Raw genomic sequence first — 13,110 nt, forward strand, 5'->3', positions numbered from 1 at the left:
ATGGCTTGCTAGTCATCTCTGTGGGCGTTTTTTTTTTTTTTAAGGTTATCTGTTTCTCCCGGCTCCCGCCGCTGCGGCGCTGCCCGGCAGCCAGCGTCATGTCACCAAGTTCTCCCTGCTCGCCTCCCGCTGTCACCCCACTGCAACAGCTTCCTCCAGCCTGGCGCCATATGCAGCCTCCCCCTGCTTGGCTCTCTATAGCCGGCATCCCCCGCCCGCTGCTGTCCCCCGCACGGCTCAGGGGCTGGGCTGCACATAAGATTTGGCAAATCTTATGTGTAGCCCGTCCAAACCTCCCGACCCCGATCCGATGCGCTCGGGATCGGATCGGAGGGGATGTCTACAAGTGCGATTTGGGCCGATTTCACTGCCCGATTCATCCGAATCGGGTGAAATCGTTCCCATATCGCATAGTGTATGGGGGCCTTTAGGGTGCTAAATAAATAAGTAGATGCGGATTGGTTGCCCGTAGCAACATCACATGTGAAGTAGAGGACACATCTTAGTAAATTTCCCCCTTCATGTTAATTTTTGACCACTCCACACTTAATAACTTATTGTAGAATAAGTAGATATGTCTGCAGTACTTACTTATTCTTACAAATATATGTGAAATGGCCATATCCCCCCTTATAGATCAGTTCTTCCACCTCCTTGCTCTATCCACTATCTGTGCATTCAATCTCACACACCCCTGGGCTGGAATTGCTAAATCTGTTTTGTGTTTGTGTTTTAGTTAGAGGGGTAACATTGTAGCATTTATTGCATTGCACAACAAGCGGAACACAATGTACTTGTACTGCATTTTCCATCAATTTCAGCAACTGTAAATCCCACCGACTGTGTCAAGTAGACCCTTCATCTATGTACGTTCGTTATGTAGCATGAATGCTTTTACACTTTTTTTTGTGCTTTACACAATGTTTTTGGACTTTTGTTACTTATCTAATTTAGGGGGTTATTCAGATCTGACCGCACAGCTGCGAACTCGCAGGCCAGGCAATTATCAATAGACTGTGCATGTGCACAGATCATTCCACGCATGCGTAAGGCTGTCCTGCGATAAAATCCTGTTAATTATTTTTCATCGTTGGCCATATGCATTATGACCAGAAGCCAGCGGTTATTGACCGCAAGCCATCGTTTGGGGGGTGGTAACCCGGACATTTTCTGGCAGTGTCAAACTCATGAACGCCCAGGTATTTGAATGGAATACGCGTGACATTGGCTTCGGTGCCGATCCGACTGTTTCTATCGCAGCCGCCGAGTAAGTCCTGGGCTACGCACAGACTGCACACCGCAATTTAACAGAGCAGCAATCCAATCTGAATAATCCCCTTAATGTGTATACTGTGTACAGCATAGTAGACCCTGGTCAAAGCAATGCCCCTAACCACCCAATTACAGGAACCGATACAGAAAAATAGGATTTGCCTCTCCTGCTGCCCTGCTCTCTGTGTCTCTCAACATGTTTCCATACCGTGAGTGGCTGTTACCACTTGGATTGGTGGATAGCTCCCGCCATCCACCAATCAGCAAGCTGACATCCATTCACTGTCTGGCTGCAGGCTGGGAGGCAGGGAAAGAATGCTGCCTAGCTGCTGTGACTGTTTGACCACCACCGGCTTCTGCTCTGATCCCCCAGAATAATGGGGCCCCGTGCAGCTGCCCACTGTGCCTGTACTATTTAAATGTGGCACTAAAAATGAAGTGTCTTTTTTACTGTGTTTTCACTATATTGCTTTCTTAAGCGTGAATGATATGTGTGCAACTCCGCGACATCACTAGGGTTGTGCGCAAGGGTCCCAGGCATCGCCCGCCAAGTGGTGATAGGAAAATGCAGGTACTGTACCTGTCACAGTGCTACACCTTGGACCCAGGCAATTACCAGGTTGCTGATGTGCAGATCCGTGTTGAGGTGTGGTGTGAATGCACCAAAGTTTGTAACCCGGGCTGGCCATCTCAGCAATTCACCTTACTGCAGGGGTTCTCAAACTCTGTCCTCAGGATCCCACACAGTTCACGTTTTCCAGGTCACCAGGCAGGTGCACAGGTTCATTCATTACTCATCGACTCATTATAAAAGATCCACAGGTGGAGCTAATTATTTCACTTGTGATTCTGTGAGGAGACCTGCAAAACATGCACTGTGTGGTGTCCTGAGGACCGAGTTTGAGAACCTGTGGTTTACTGTTATATGTTCACTTGTCTGAGATGTGATTTGAATTTTCCTGAAGTGATGGTTTCATTAGTCAGTCACTCCTGCATGTTTATTTAATCCTGTTAACAAGCCTGATTTCCGCTTCATACTTGTAACCAGAGATGGCCACATTACATGTGCCCCAAGAGGAAAAGGAAGGGACTGCAATCTCTCTATAGCATCTTACAATTACATGGTATAGTTCCCTCTGTAGCCTCAACGGCAGTTTGGACAAATATATAGTTATATGACTAGATGTAGAATTCAGCCTAGGAGCACAATTGCTGCGGCTGGTCAGTCAGCTCCTGTGACAACAGCTTGCCATAGTTTACCCTTCATACTTGGCTGTCAGACAGGAAGAGGTGCAGGTTACAGGAGCTGGCAGGGGTATCTGCTGAACTGGGTGATTCCTGGCTAGCCTCTTGCTTGTAAATTTTGGAGTGGCGGAAGGATGCTTATTATAAATCATTTAATTAGAGGGAACAGTCCTGGAAACGTAGACTGTTTTTATAGTGAATTCAAGTTTTTCTTGAGTACAGTTAGGAAGCTTTTGTTCCGTAAGCAGTTACAGGTAAGGGAAACTGAACTGTACAATGCAAATAACAGGTGCCGGGACTTGTGCAGTAGCGGTGCCGGTACAGCACATGCACAAAACCTGGCTTCTATGGGCTACATCGCCTGCAGCCCTGAGAAGCCGGTTAGCGCTACATGGTTAGGCGGGAAGTTGCTTCCTGCAAGAGGCCAGCTCTCTGCCTATCAGAGCCCGGACTGGCAGTCCAGGAGGGAGGGAGCACCTCCCAATGGGACTGCCTGTCACACACAGACTGCTTCACCCTCCCGCTGTCACTCTAAGTCCTCCCGTAACATTACTGCCACTCGTATCCTAACTTCCCCTGCTATCTGATTTGTCTGGATTAAAGATACGCCGGTAGATTGATGGTGTACCTGTAGTATGTATTCGCTACTAGAAAAATATGACACTGCTCATCACGTTTTTACATTTGGGGTTTGACATTTAATAAAAGATCTCAAAGTAAATCAAGTGAAATAGACCTGAGCACTGGACTGCGAATGTTCGTAGCCCAGCAGTCAGGTTAACGCCACCCCACCACGGTGTCTCCCCACCCCTGTCCACAGCTGCAAATACTTTAGCAGCCATGCACATAGTGGGAAATCCATTCTGAAACACTCACCATCTAATGGATTTCCCACTGTTCGCAGCCGCCGAATAAGTCTAGACTTTTTCAGCACTGCGATGGCCGTGGGAAGATGGAGGCCACTGTTGGCGTCAGTGGCCCTTGCAACCGCTGGACAATGCATTTTTCCGTGCACTACCAGAAAACTCTGGCATTCCACCCCCAAACGCCCGCCGCCTGTCTATCAACTTGCGTACTAGCCATTGCTGGCTGTGATTGCAAGGACAGCTCGCGCATTCGCACTGTGGAACATGCGCATGCACTGTCATTCGTTAATCGATCAGGCTGTAAGTTTGCCTCTGCCGGGCTGTCACACTGTTTCACTGCAGGTTTTGCGGACCCGCTCTGAAGACAGCTGGGCAGCCCACTGCTTCTCCCCGGCTGTCACACTGTTTCAGTGCTGCCGCTGCGGACCCGCTCTGAAGACAGCAGCCCACCACTCTCTGCTGGCCGTCAGACTGCTACCCCTTGGCAACAAGCATAAAACCTCCTTGGCATCAAGTATGACACCCCTGGCATCGAGTAGAACACTCCTGGCATTGAGCACATAACCTGGAATTAAGCATGTAACTCCTGGCATTGAGAAAGAACCCCCTAGCAATGAGCATGTAGGTAAGTAGCACTTATGTGCCATAATATGTAACGGCATCACACTGTGTGGCATATCTGTAATAGGCCTCAGTGTGTGGCATATCTGTAATGGGCATCACTGTGTGTGGCATATCTGTAACGGGCATCACTATGTGTGGCATATCTGTAATGGACATCATAGTGTGACATATGTATAATGGGCATCAGTGTGTGGCATATCTGTAATGGGCATCACAGTGTGACATATGTACAGTGGTGCGAGTAGAAAAAACGACTTAGTGGTACTGTGCTGCGCGCCTCCGGCGCGCAGCAAAAAATGGGCGTGGTCAGGGGAGTGGCCATGGGCGTGGTCATATGACACAAGGGGGGTGGTTACATGCCACCGCCCCCCCCCCACAGAGTCTGTACGCCCGCTGACATACTATATAACACCACAATGCCCATGACATACTATATAACACTCCGCGATGCCCATGACATACTATATAACACTCTGCTATGTCCATGACATACTGTATAACACACCATAATGTCCATTACATACTATATAACACCGCAATGCCCATGACATACTATATAACACCGCAATGCCCATGACATACTATATAACACTGCAATGCCCATGTCATACTATATAACACCGCAATACCCATGACATACTATATAACACCGCAATGCCCATGACATACTATATAACACTGCAATGCCCATGTCATACTATATAACACCGCAATACCCATGACATACTATATAACACTGTAATGCCCATTACATACTATATAACACACTATAATGCCCGTTACATACTATATAACACACTATAATGCCCATTACATACTATATAACACTGTAATGCCCATTACATACTATATAACACCGTAATGCCCATTACATACTATATAACACTCCGCGATGTCCATGTCATACTATATAACACACTGTAATGCCCATCACATACTATATAACACACCGTAATGCCCATTACATACTATATAACACAGCGTAATACCCATTACATACTATATAACACACCATAATGCACATTACATACTATATAACACACTGTAATACCCATGTCATACTATATAACACTACGCAATGCCCATGTCATACTATATAACACAGTGTAATGCCCATCACATGCTATATAACACTACGCAATGCCCATGTCATACTATATAACACTACGCAATGCCCAACACATACTGTATAACACACCATACACATTTGACACATAAGTGCCACTTACCTACATGCTCAATGCCAGGGGCTTCATGCCGATGCCAAGGTGGACTGAATTTGCTCGTTGCTCAGGGGGATAGATCTGTGCCACTGTGCTCATTGCCCAGGGGGATATATCTGTGCCACTTTTCTCGTTGCCCAGGGGGATAGATCTGTGCCACTTTGCTCGTTGCCCAGGGGGATATATCTGTGCCACTTTGCTCGTTGCCAAGGGGGATATATCTGTGCCACTTTGCTCGTTGCCCAGGGGGATAGATCTGTGCCACTTTGCTCGTTGCCCAGGTGATAGATCTGTGCCACTTTGCTCGTTGCCCAGGGGATAGATCTGTGCCACTTTGCTCGTTGCCCAGGGGGATAGATCTGTGCCACTTTGCTCGTTGCCCAGGGGGATAGATCTGTGCCACTTTGCTCGTTGCCCAGGGGGATAGATCTGTGCCACTTTGCTCGTTGCCCAGGGGGATATATCTGTGCCACTTTGCTCGTTGCCCAGGGGGATAGAACCCCCCCCCCCCGCAGGCAGGCACATACACAGCCCCCTGTGCCTGCCCGCCCGCACGCTCTCGTCTCCCCCGCTGTGTACGCGGGGGAGACGTGCTGCTGCCGCTGCTGCTGCTGCTGCTGCTCCTGATAGTTACAGCTCCTGCTGCTGGACCGCGCGCTAACCAATAGCCGCGCGCGGTCCAGCAGCAGGAGCTGTAACGAAATCATGAGAGCAGCAGCAGCAGCAGCAGCACGTCTCCCCCGCGTACACAGCGGGGGAGACGAGAGCAGGGAAGACCCGGCGGGGGGGAGCGGCGCTAGCGCGCATATGTAAGTGGCCACGCCCCCCGCCACTTACATATGCGCAGTAAATATTTCGGCCTATTTGTTATGGCGGTACGGGGTACCGGCACCATTTGTTTTAATGGTACGCCGTACCACCCCGTACCGCCATAGTTGCACCCCTGCATATGTATAATGGGCATCAGTGTGTGGCATATCTGTAATGGGCATCACAGTGTGTGGCATATCTGTAATGGGCATCACAGTGTGTGGTTTATGTATAATGGGCATCACGGTGTGTGGCATATGTATAATGGACATCGCGATGTGTGGCATATGTATAATGGCTGTATATGGTACAAATCAAGGGAGAACGTCTGCATTTTTAAATATGTTTTGGGGTAAAAGGTAAAAAAGTTCCCTGTTAGGTCATTCTTGGATTAACTACAACTTTGACATTTTTTTTAATTAGTCTTAATCCATTACTTAGGCAATGCTGACCTTTTTATGTTAGAAAGCTCAGTGCGGTCTCTAATATGTGACAACAGAAACTGAATGTTCTAGAGCACAGTTTAAAATGCTGGAAACATTCAAAGAGATTAAGATTAAACCAGCCATGATCATCCAGAGAGAATCGCTGATGATTCAGAGGTTGAAAATGAAAGAGAGAGAGAGGGGGGGGGGGGAGTTTATTTAAAGGGAAAATGCGGCATATAAACAGCATACAGGCGGTCTGCGCGCTACTACTAACTAACTTATCATAACGGCGCTCAATGTTATTGGAGGTGCAATCTGATTAATATGTGATGGTATCGCCTAAATATTCGGTGTGAGGAAACTGCAATTGTTATGAGCGACAATAGTATACTGTATATATATTGTAAGTAAATGAACTAATGGCAAAATGTCGCCCTATTGTGTGTTGCGTAGAATTTAAAATACAATGGCACCGATACAAGTAGTGAAAACATTTTCTGCAGGAATACAAAACGATGGCCGGTTGTCAGGATATACCCCACTTAGTGCCTAACCTTCCCCCCTTAGTGCTAAACCCTAACCCCCCTTAGTGCCAACCCCTATACCCCCTTACTGCCAACCCCTATACCCCCCTTAGTGCCTAACCCTATACACCCCTTAGTGCCTAACCTTCCCCCTTTAGTGCATAAACCCTTACCTTCCCCCTTAGTGCCAAACCATAACCACCCCCCTTAGTGCCAACCCCTATATTCCCCTTGGTGCCTAACCTTCCCCCTTAGTGCTTAACCCTATCCTTTCTTAAACATACCATCGGGCTGAAAATATATCAATGTATAGCCAGGGTGTAGTGCGTAGCCTTTAGTAAAATCTGTGGTATGGTAAGGATGGCTTGTGCCTTGGGAGTAGGGTAATGACACCTGTATTTGGAAGCAGCACGTACGGTGTAATGGTTAGCATTACTGCCTCTCAGCACTACGGTCATAGGTCCAATTCCCAGCATGGCCCTACGGTGTGGAGTTTGTATATTCTCCCTGGCCTTGCATGGGTTTCCTCCCACACTCCAAAATATACAAGTAGGCTAATTGGCTCCCAACAAAATTATCCCTAGAATGTCTGTGTGCATAGACAAGTTGTAGGGAATATAGACTGTAAGCTCCACTGCAGCAGGGACTGATGTGAATGTTCAAATATTCTCTGTACAGCGCAACGCACTATGTGTGCGCTATATAAATAACTGTTAATACATAATAGTAATACATATTTGGGGTTTATTTTTGGTTGCAGAGTTGTCCCTGATCAGTAATGATTACACATTATTGTGTAACCCTGTGATATCACAAACCACTGCTCTTCTTTGAACAATCTTCTAATTGCTGTTGACATTAGGGGAATGCAGCATGTCATGTTACATACAGCGGTGTTTGGTTCCAACTCCCAAACACAGAGTTCCACATCTCCGTCTGCTGCTGTAGTATGGACGCTGTGAACCAGTCATGTAGCAGTGGGATACGCAATCCCTGCTTGTTCCCGTTCCCCCAGCAGCCTGTTTTCCTGCTTGTGCTGTGTGAGCAGGCCAGCGGCATGTTACAGTCTCCAGATGAGTCTCCCACTGTGCTGACTTGAAAATGACTCATGTTGTTTTAGCCAATATTTTTTAGTGTTTCCGTGGAAAGTGCCCAAACTGACGTCCTGTTTTGCTAGCTCATGCTTAAACTTGTGGCGAAATGATTGGATTAGGGCCCTGTGTTAGGATCTACAAGTCATCTTGTTAGCCTGAAGTTATTTTGTGCCATGTAAATCACTACACGGTATAGCCAAACTTATGTTACGGCAATTGTAGCTAGTTCTAGGAGTTATAGAATAATTGCAAGGTGTACGTAGACCTACTGTAATGTAGGATGTCTAAATATTAAATCTAGTTATCTTTAACCTCATTTACATTGTACTTTGTGCGGGTCTCCAGAAATCCGAACGGAACCAAAACTCACCGTCAGGGCCGGATTATAATGGGGGCACAAGGGGTCAGTGCCCCTGTGCCCCCCCTCTAGCTAGGGGCCCCCTGTGGTTGGCATGTATTTAAAAAAAAAAAAAAAAAAACATTTTTTTTTTGCCAAAGGTTTTGTGCATGGGAGTGGGGTAATGCTTCACCTATCTGCCAATGTGACAATGATTAATGGTGCTGAGCATTGGGAGCCAAGTGTGCAGTGCATTACTGGGAGTTGACTAAGTCCCATGACACTTTACACCAGAGGGCAGAGACTGAGCCATTTGTGCTGAGCTCTGATTGGTGGAGCTCATTACATGCTTCTCAGGCCCATGGATAACAGCAGCAGCAGCAGCAGCTGGCATGGGAGGGTTTTTAATCAGAGGCAGCACTGGGACTGTGAGGTCTCCTACGAGTAAGGTGCAGAGGGACAAACACAGGCTTTTCATGTTGTGTGTATGTATTTATGTATGTATGTATGTATTTGTGTGTGTGTGTGTGTGTGTGTGTGTGTGTGTGTGTGTATATATATATATATCCCCTGCAGTTACCCATTGACCAAGTTTATACTGCCTTTACTCTGTGTTTTGACAGTGTAATATTCCCCCATGCAGTTTGCGGCCAGTAATGAAGTGCAAGGGGGCCCCCCTGTCTAAAGTGCCCCGGGCCCCCGAAGGCTTAATCTGGCACTGCTCACCGTTGTTCGGAATTCGCATTTTCGCATCCGAATTTCGGGTTTTGAATTCCAAAAATGACTGTTAGCTGTTAGAGTTTTTTTCCTTTTTAAATCAATATTTATTGTTTTTTTTTTTTTATAAATTTTTAACCAAATCACAGATCAAATTGAAACCAAAACATGATGATAAGTCAGAACCAAACCAAAGCACAGAGATCCGATCTCCATACACAATATAATGTTATGAAGTCATACAGATGGGTCCGTTCTCCCTGTTGCCGCCAGTGTGCCAGATATCAGTATCTGGCTGCTGGTGGCTGACGATCCGGGGAATGTGGACGATGTGCGCACGCCCCATTCGGCGTGCCGGGAGCTGCTCAGATGAAAGAGTCTCCTTCTGTATATACACCAGATATAAGGTTCTTAATGCTATATGTCGTTACTTTCTAGATCAGGCATGTCCAACGTTGGCCCTCCAGATGTTTTGAAACTACACATCCCAGCATGCTTTGCAATAGTTTTAGCATTCTCTAATAGCAAAACTGTGGCAAAGCATGCTGGGATGTGTAGTTTCACAACATCTGGAGGGCCAACGTTGGACATGCCTGTTCTATATCAAGATTTTCCCCATATATGAAGTCTAACGATCCCTCATAAGCTTGTCAGATTGGGGTCTGATTTAACCTGATTCCGACGGATCGGGCCTACCCGATTTAGGCCCGATCCGTCGGAATCAGGTGAAATCAGACATGTGGTCTGACATCTGATCCGATGTGCGGTTCAGTGAGTATAAGATTGGACCCCTAAATCTCTGTGTTAGACACCCCCACGGCGACAGGGAACAGGGATCAAATGAGATACATCGCATGCAGAAGGGCCGCATAGTGCATATCAGACTTGCCTACCCTCCCGAAATGGCCAGGAGGCTCCCGAAAATTGGGTCCCCCCCAGAAGGTAGGCAAATCTCCCGCTTGCTTACAAGAGTCCCCCTTCTCCGCTGACTATGTAAGGCCATACTGCGATAGAATCCAGTCTTTTTTTTTTTATCGCTGGCCGTACGCAAGTTAATTGATAGGAAGCCGGCGTATGTGGCTGTCACCCGGCCATTTACTGGGAGTGTCAGGGAAAATGCAGGCGTGCCCAGGCGTTTTCAGTAAGGGCATGTGACTTCAGCCCTGACCAGCCTATTTATAAGGCACTGGCCGAGTAAGTCCTCGGCTAGGCGCAGTGCGGAAATCATTCGTTGGCGAACATTTGAATGGATTTGCAGCTAATGGCAGGGCTTCAATATTTTCTCAAGCTTTTCGCAGGCTTGCGCAGGATGGCATTTTATTTTGGCTGGGCAGAGACTATCTGATCACAGGTGTAAGTAACTCCCTAATGCTGGGTACACACAAAAACGATTTTGGCACAATCCCATCAATCTGGATCCAATTCAGACTGATTGGATGCAGATTTGGTCAAAATCGTTTGGTTGGATCTGAATTGGATCCTAATCCGATCCTACCTGCTGCAGGTAGGATCTGTAAAAGATCCATTCATCTGAATACAGAGGGGATCGGATCGTATGCAAATCGTATGCAGATCGTATGCAAATCGTACGATCTGATTTGCATACGATTTGCATCCAATCCAAATCGTTTTGGTGTGTACCCAGCATAAGTCTCAAACTATACTGATTATATAGAACAAGTGTCTCATTCAAAGGACTGTATTATTAAATACTTTATATTTTATACTTTTGTGTCTGTATTTTTGTTGTTGTTAAACCATTATTCTGAAATTGCCAATTTGTATGCACTCTTATGATATACGATAGTAATATTTTGTATACTTTTTTAAGTGACTAAACCACTAACTTATTTCATAATTCAAATATGGATCAATGATCTGCTCTAATCATATTCGTCGGTCTACTACTGTAGATTCTTAATTTAAAGCTATGGTACCTAGATTACTAGATTTGGAATGTAAAAGTTACCTGTTTATAAACATTATTGTATAGGTAGATTTCAATTGGTTTAACAGATGTGTTTTCTTTTCTGCAGCCTATCAGCGTCCTCTACCACTTGCTGTGGGGCAGCCTGATAACGGGCGGTACTATGCTGTTTGTGTGGTGGATGAATAAGCAGCTGGGCTGAGCCATCTCTCTGAACCCAGCGACTGAGTCCTGTCTGATAGGACAAGCTGTACGCATACTACAAAGTTGCTGAATCTATGATGTACATTACCTCAAGACAAACTGCGTGAGCCGGATTTGTGTGTCCGCAAAAACACTTCATTTCCCAGGATGCCTACATTTCATTGCGTTGCTGACAGAACCCTGTTAAACTATGTTGCATTAAGAAAACAAGAAGATTGAACATAAAGTTAATAAGAAAACCGTCAATGGTGTATTATTCAGCTTCAACACATATCATACTGACAAACAATGTGACGCAAGTTATATTCAAATGGACAAACAGTAATCGCCTAGCAGCGTTGAATGTTGAAGTTTGGCCCCTACATGCACAGTTACATTGAACTTTTATGTATATACAGTACAACAGTGCACGCAGAAAATGGGATATATGACTTATTTCACTGTATTTTGAAACCTCATGGAGATATGTACAAACGCCGTCACTGCTCATTTCATTGAGAACAACCACTGAAGATTTTCCTACATGAACCCATTCCAGCCGCTGATGATCAGAAAGGCAGGGATAGTTCCCATTGACACTCTGCTACAGATTGTGATTTCCAGGCTAGCGGCTGGAGCACAACTGAAACCATTTTATTCGGCTGGGTGTTATATCATCCCAAGAAACTGCCAAGTTCCTTCGGCAAAGCCTCCAGCCACAGTGTCTTCGTTATACGACCTGTGTCAGCAATACTGCAGTAGAGTAGGTCTACTTGTCAAGACAGGAAGACAGGATTAGGATTTAAAAAAGTAATACAAATAAAAACATGGAGGTTGGAATTACATTTCTAATTCAGTATGGATCATATATGCAGTAGCATCAAGAGTGGGGGTGAGCGGGTACTTTTTTACCTGGGTCCCGCCTCCCCTCTCCCATTCCAGTGGTCTGGGCAATGGGGAGGGAGAGGACAGCCTGCCAGCGCAGCAGAGCCTCTTTCCTCTGCTCAGCCGCAGCCTGTCCTCTCTAGCCCTCTGTCTTTCTTTTTTTTTTTTTTCATGAGGGTGTGGCCCCACTCCCACTTAGAGGCCCCGTCCCCTTCATTTTTGCCAGGGCCCAGTCGACCTCTCGGTGCCCCTGATTATATGCTTGGCTGCTCGCAGCAGTTTAAATGCAATCCTTAACAATGATAATCCAGGAGTAGGCTCATGCCGCCTCTTGCCTTCATTTTCCAATTGCAGAAAAACTGAGATGCGATTGGTCACGATGTTCATCTGCGACTGTAGCCTGAGGCAGTCTGACCATAATAGGATTTGTAGTCACAGTGGGCCTTGCGAGGCCAAGGACACAGCGTTCGCGATGCCTCATCACTCCTGGGAGTGACTCCCTGTGAATGCTTCTGCCTGTCAATCAAGCAGAGGCGATCACATGTCTGCATTGCGATCACAGGACCTGTTCTGTACAAGTGTGCACAACGGGTCCTGTGCGTGCACCGTTTCCCAACATTCAGGGGAACTGTGCACAGGATCACTTATGTAATCCATGCTGAATTGGGCCCTACATTGTAAATGTACTTATTTGATAATACACTTTCAGCTATTCAAATCTGCGTGAAGTCATTTGATAACTGATGGTATGGGAAACCCCAATCATACATTCTCCAGCAATCAATGATATCCTGTTACTAATACAACAATCACATAATACTGATTTAAACCGTAATATCACTGTTATGGCATTATATTGCATTGTGCTGTATGCTTTCTTTTTTAATACAAAGGTGGTATCCAATTACTCATGGTAATTTACTGTGGATAATGGATTTGCAGGGGGCTATCCAATTATTTCTTGATGCCGGCACT

The 13,110-nt window shown here is 46.1% G+C and overlaps 1 protein-coding gene across 2 annotated transcripts in view; it reads left to right on the forward strand.

The window, feature by feature from the left end:
• Nucleotides 1-12,095, forward strand: part of LOC146035444 (uncharacterized) — an 87,886-nt gene extending 75,791 nt beyond the window's left edge. For both annotated transcript variants that reach the window (XM_083158880.1, XM_083158881.1), the window contains one exon: nucleotides 11,177-12,095. In XM_083158880.1, coding sequence (XP_083015006.1) covers nucleotides 11,177-11,269 — 93 coding nt within the window. In that variant the 3' untranslated portion in view covers nucleotides 11,270-12,095. The remainder of the gene's footprint in view (nucleotides 1-11,176) is intronic.
• The last annotated feature ends 1,015 nt before the right edge of the window (nucleotides 12,096-13,110 follow it).

Source organism: Crinia signifera, chromosome 9, assembly GCF_055691185.1.
Source record: "Crinia signifera chromosome 9, ASM5569118v1, whole genome shotgun sequence".
Taxonomy (NCBI): Eukaryota; Metazoa; Chordata; class Amphibia; order Anura; family Myobatrachidae; genus Crinia; species Crinia signifera.